The sequence below is a fragment of the Quercus suber genome, unplaced genomic scaffold (genome assembly GCF_002906115.3).
Source record: "Quercus suber isolate HL8 unplaced genomic scaffold, Cork oak 2.0 scaffold_263, whole genome shotgun sequence".
Taxonomy (NCBI): domain Eukaryota; kingdom Viridiplantae; phylum Streptophyta; class Magnoliopsida; order Fagales; family Fagaceae; genus Quercus; species Quercus suber.
This window is the reverse complement of record NW_027069719.1, coordinates 708,778-715,120: the sequence shown is the minus strand read 5'-3', so window position 1 is coordinate 715,120 and position 6,343 is coordinate 708,778. Positions and strand designations below refer to the sequence as shown.

Genomic DNA, 6,343 nt, shown 5'->3' with positions numbered 1-6,343 from the left:
TGTCCGAGGTGATTTTCGTCCTCAGACGTGCGTCATGCCACTATACACGATATCCTTCCCTTTCTCCTATATTATCCCCTCAATAATTCTTTTACACTATCCTCGGATAACTAAGCGTCCTCGGATTGGGCCGTTGGGCCCTGAGCCCACTTCTGAGGATTCCTATATCCTTTTAAATAACAGGCCCCACAGTAATGACCATGTAAAATTTCTTAAATTTATGGACAAAGATGCTTACGTAGTACTCTACTTAACAAATCAAAAAACAAAATAACTGTTACAACTCTTATCACATTCAAAGCATGGAAATAACAAGACATAATGCTATGACTAAGTTTCATTTTCCTTTGTTTTCTCAGCAACCAAACACGTAATGCTATTCATAATTCAATATAATGGATAGATCAGCCTAAAAAAAATTACAAGATTCTCATAACCTAATTCAATTAAAAATTTTCAACAGCAACATTCTCAATCCACAGTTCAAAATTCTCCAACGTCTAAAATCTATAAAATTGCAATATTCTCGCACCCTAACATAATAATGTTAATCATAATAATTAATAAAGTTAATAACAAATCACTAAATCATCCTTGACCACATCAAAATTTGAATAATGAATTAGGGTCTAGGACCAACAAACTTAAGATGAAGGTCTTCAAAGATTCAAACGCGTAGAAATTAAAGCTCTGTATATGTGCCAATTCAATCTAATTCCGGTGTGGATGCAAATATATTTAAATTCTAAGAATTAGTTAGTACAAGAATAGAAGTAGGGTATGTTTATACAAGAGCTATTGTTCCTAACCTGCCACATTTGTACGAAGATGAAACACTTGTTGAATATCATGATCGGGTTAATCTCTTCACTAGCTAGAAGCCCTTGTTGAAGATAGATCAGATGTGACAAATCCCGTTCCAGTTCCAGTGCCAATTGTTGAAGATTGATCAAATATGATTAATCTACCAACAGAAATTGGAGGTGCTGATGGCTTAGGAAGATTTATCGATTTGCTTGCAAGCATGAGATTGACCCTTGACATTGTAGGTCTATCATTTGGATCTTCTTGGACACATAACAACGCAATATGGATCAATCTCAGAGCCTCACTTATTGGACAAATATCAACTATGGTCTGATCTATCAATTCCACTCCTTTGCCTTCATTCCATAGTTGCCATACCTATCATGGTTTTTTCTTTTCTTTTTCTTTTAGTGCATAATCATTAACGAATACTTAATTTAAGTTCAAGATACAAATAAGAGAGACATACATATGACAAAAAGCTTTGTGTATGGTCTGGATGATTGAAGCCAGTATTCTTTTTTCCACTTACAATTTCTAGCATTAGAATTCCAAAACTATAAATATCAGACTTCATTGAAAATAGCCCCTCCATTGCATACTTTGGAGCCATATATCCACTATTGAGAAAAAAAAAAAAAATACAATTTCTTTTACAATAAAAGAGAATGGACGCAGAGTTATCTTTAGTGTAATATCATTAATAGAAAAAGTTACGTTGACATAACCATAACTAACGGAAAGTGAGCTTACGTACTCGCAATTCCTTGTTCTTAGAGTTCTCCCCGTTTTATTTTTAAATAACCATTGATTTTGCAAAATTTTCAGCTTGATTTTATTGCTAATTTTTAATGTGTGCTACATTATTTGAAAAACAACGAGGCGCAATCAGGGGCGGCTTGATATATTTAAGGGCCTAAGGCGAAAATTGATTATTTTATTTTAGATGCAAAATTATTACTAATTAACATAAACTATGTAGAATTTTTTCTTTTTTTAGAAATTTTATAAACAGAAAAAATTTAACAAAATTTTTCATACTTGTTGATATGGTAGATTGATAATAGTAAGTAAAAGAGTGGTGTTAGTGGTGGACTTATGGTGAGAACTAGTAAAAGTTTGCTAACTAAGCTCTTATTATTATTCTTATTTTTTTTAGAAGTACAACATTCACAATATTTTTTTACAACAAATCTTAAATTTTAGGTTGCCTTTTTTTTCTTTGAAAATATAACTATAATTATTTTTTTGCCATCAATAACAGGTTGTAACAACCTGCTACTTACCATAATTGTAAAAGTGTTGTAAAAAATATTGTGAATGTTGCATTTTTCTCTATTTTTTATTTGTTTTTCATCTGGTAAAAAAATATTATTTTATTTATTGATTATAAATAACCCTATTAGTTAAAATTTGGGGGCCTTATTTTTACTTGGGGCCTTAGGCGACCGCATTTTTTGCTCCACTGTTCAGCCGGCACTGGGCGCAATTAGATTACACCAGAACTCTCCCTAAAGATGCATGCAAGGGGACCAAACTTAAGTTTTATCATGTCTTGAAATTTTTTTCTTTGGAAAGCAGTATCAATGATTTAAGAAATGAAAATGCGGATGCAGTACTGAAGGGATTACTTACTATGTACCCACGATTCTGATAGTGTTGGCTTCCATTTGATTACTCCCAAAAATCCTAGCAGTGCCAAAATCTGATATCTTAGGATTCATCTCATCATCCAACAATACATTACTTGCTTTCATATCCCTATGGATGATTTTGAGCCGAGAGTCCTCATGTAGATATTGAAGGCCCTTGCCAATCCCATTGACAATGTTTTTGCGTTTAGCCCAATCTAGATCCTTACATTTGTTTGGATCTACTTTATAATATTAAGGATGTTGGTTATCTATATAGGAAAGTTTTTCCATGAATTAATGGTGCTAAATGTTAGTGTGTGAATGTGAGTCTGTGTTTGTGTGAGAGATAGAGAGTATACCAAACAAGAAGGCACCAAGACTAGTGTTTGCCATGAATTCATAGACTAGAAGCTTTTCATCTTCTTCTAAGCAACATCCCAAGAGCCTCACTAGATTCTTGTGCTGAAGTTTTGCAATTAAAATCACTTCGTTCTTAAACTCCTCAAGACCTTGTTTAGATTTCATTGAAAGCCTTTTAACTGCTATTTCCTTTCCATTAATCAACTTGCCCTAGAAGCAATTTAAACTTAATCAGTGAAAACTTATCACAGTATTGATAGACATAGGTTGCTACATGTTGTTCATTTAAAGTTCAATTCTCCTAAACTCAAATGATCATGATACTCATTTAGTTGTCACTGATCCTGTTATTGCTATATAAATGCAAATGATCAAATAATTTCCAAAAAATGTATATAATAAAATAATTGATTTGTCTTTTAACCTTGTAAACTGGGCTAAAACCACCTTCTCCAAGCTTATTGGCATCAAAGAAATTGTTAGTGGCAGTCAATATGGTAGTTAAATCAAAGTAATGCATTTCTCCACTGTCGTCATCATCCCTTGCATGCATACTATTGTCCATTAAGTGCATTGAAAGTGACCTTGCCAAATTATTTCGTTATGGAATTTCTTGGCCTGTTTCCCTATCTGTATAACAAATTAGATTTTTTTTTTTTTTAATTAATTACTGTCTGGAAACAAAAATTTAATAGAACTTATTAGAAAGAATCACTATTAATAGATTGGCTAAACTAAATTTACCTCGTTCTTGCTTCCTCCTGCCAGAGGATGAATAATGCCAGAAACCTAAGAGAGCTGCAACTACTGCAATTGATCCAATTGATGATATAGTAATGATTATGATCTTTGTTGTCTTCTTTCCTCCACCTCCTGTTGCTCATCATATAATATAACCTAAGAATGCTTAAATTAACTTACGACCACAAATCATTGATATATCACAGATAAGCTGCCCAAACTGTCACAGATAAGCCAAATCAAATCTATTAGCAACCATTATAATCATTGTTATCATTTGGCTAAGACAATCGATTAACCGTTTAACGAAGTCTCTTAGTAGCAAATTGGGAATGGCACTTGATTCTCCAGATGAATGGAAATATGCAAGTATTGAAGTAAACATTCATGTTTGTAGTTTCAGTAGATGTTTTACCTATCTTCTTTATCCCAATTACTCTGTAAAAGCTCTATTATCCTTAGTCCTCTTTTTAGAAAAAATTTTCCCCTTTAATCAGGTTCTTCTGAAATACAGTAATTTTTAAACTTACTACAGCCTTTATCATTGGCATTTTTTTTTAAATGATCATCTAACACTAGTACGATACACCCTTTTGGCACACAGGACTGCTACACTTGTCTGAATTGGACAATATATTGTTATCTCAACCAATATGGAAAGATATAAAAAAGTCCATTCAAATGGTAATAAAATTGATTAATTTATTAAATTAGAATATTTAAGAAAAATAACAGAGTACCCCCAGCCAAAAAAAAATACATCTCATTTTCTATTATTCCATATAACATATTAAAATAATATTAACTCAAAGCACAACACAAAACAAATAAATGAAAAAGAAGAGCGAAACTTAAAAAGTTAAATTAAAAATGAATTTTTAGTAAGTGGCATTGCTACAGTGCCCTTCTAATGGAAGAATACGGTAGCACATGCCAATATTTTTTGACATTTTAGACATTCAATAGAGGTGATTTTTTTTTTTTTTTTTTTAATGTTTAATACGTAAAATGCTAAAAATTTATCATTTAGGCATTTAGCATATCGCTTTATATCGCTTTAATGGTATACCAAATAATTCTTAATAAACCAAACTTTGCACAAAAGTCAAAACTTTCCAAACTTTTCATCCACAAATCAAGCCAAGCCTTCAGTTTGAAGTTTCAACCTCCCAGCTGAAACTTTCTTCCACTCCATTCTTCAAAACAACCCAATTTTCACCCACAACCCACAACGCCCAACAAACTCACCCCCTCTTCTTCGTTTGTGCCACTAGATTTTCCAGTGCAAAATGGAGGAAGAGAGAGTGAGGGACGAACCGGTACTTATCCATACCCTTTATAAATGAATATATTAATCTTAATCCCATAAAGTACTCTCTCATCTAACATAATAATGATAGATCCACCATTTATACGAGAAAACAAAGTATTACGTCTGTTCTCTAAATACTATCTAACTTTTCCATGATCTTTGGGATTATTTTTACTTGCCAAATCAAGTGATAGTCCCGAGTCCAATACGCCCAAAAAAAAAAAGTTTTCCAATATTTTGATTCCTAAATCCAAATTGACCAATGTAAATGAACTACTTAATAAGCCCAAACTAGCAAAGAGGTGCAGATCTGATTTTAATGAAAATACCAAATCAACATGCCTTACCATTATCAGGCGGGGGCTGTGCTTGCGGCACCAATTGGGACGGCGGGGTTGCTGGCGGCGACGGTGGCGGCTCAGTGAAAGAGTAGTTCTCATACCTCAGAGAGCAACTCGGGCCAGAGATACGCCACCCGATTTTGGATTCGCAACAGATTTGTGCTTCAACCATCAAGTCGTTTAAGCACTTTCCGCACGAACCAACATCAAGATCTCTAGTACACTGCACCAACCCATAGCTCGGCAAGGACTCATCAGTCATCACCAATCTTCACTATCTGTTCATCAGTCTCGAACAGCCTGTCTTTTTCATTGACACGCCCTATCAGTTGGTCCAACAAACCACGAGCATAAAAATTAGGTTGCCCAGGTGAAGTAGTATTGTCCACATTATTCATGATCAACCATGGCCGAGTATCTGGCTTGCCGAAGAAATTAACATCGGCGTACCTTAACGTGCACTCATCGTACCATATGATGGCTTCTGTACTAGATGGACACCGATTTATGATTTCTTGTGTGGCAGAGCTGACACAGCTTTTGCAGGATTCATTAGAAACATCACCTCGGCATAGGTAGAGGCTGTAGATGCCAATATTAGAGCTATCGTTATAGAAGCTGTTGTTTTGGGAAGCTTTAGATGATAAAGATTCAAAGAGTGCTGTGAGGCTGGAATTGTAACTATCCACATTATTCATGATCAACCATGGCCGAGTATCTGGCTTGCCGAAGAAATTAACATCGGCGTACCTTAACGTGCACTCATCGTACCATATGATGGCTTCTGTACTAGATGGACACCGATTTATGATTTCTTGTGTGGCAGAGCTGACACAGCTTTTGCAGGATTCATTAGAAACATCACCTCGGCATAGGTAGAGGCTGTAGATGCCAATATTAGAGCTATCGTTATAGAAGCTGTTGTTTTGGGAAGCTTTAGATGATAAAGATTCAAAGAGTGCTGTGAGGCTGGAATTGTAACTAGCGTTGGCAGTTCCAGTTGATCCATAACAATCGTTTAGTCTGAGAGTGGGCTGTGAATTAATGGAGCTGGTAGGGTTAAGAATGCAAATAATAGTAGCAGAAATACTCTGTAGTTGTGGAGGGAAAACATTTTGCCTCTTAGGCTTCAACAGACAATCTTCCAT

General features: G+C 34.6%; 1 protein-coding gene and 1 long non-coding RNA gene across 2 annotated transcripts; both read right to left on the bottom strand.

Moving 5' to 3' along the window:
* Positions 1 to 2,063: 2,063 nt before the first annotated feature.
* On the bottom strand, positions 2,064 to 3,924 carry LOC111986736 (uncharacterized). Its single transcript, XR_010632078.1, has 3 exons — positions 3,546 to 3,924; positions 3,226 to 3,431; positions 2,064 to 3,011 (listed from the first exon to the last, which is right to left on the bottom strand). It is a non-coding gene; the product is annotated as an uncharacterized LOC111986736 (long non-coding RNA).
* A 1,525-nt stretch (positions 3,925 to 5,449) lies between these two features.
* LOC136061136 (cysteine-rich repeat secretory protein 38-like) lies at positions 5,450 to 6,343 on the bottom strand. The gene has a single exon (XM_065781307.1). The coding sequence runs from the start codon at positions 6,341 to 6,343 to the stop codon at positions 5,450 to 5,452; it is 894 nt and encodes a 297-aa protein (XP_065637379.1).

Bases quoted from the DNA above. Each gene is read 5' to 3' on its own strand.
- LOC136061136 (XM_065781307.1), bottom strand. From the start codon at position 6,343: ATGGAAGATTGTCTGTTGAAGCCTAAGAGGCAAAATGTTTTCCCTCCA.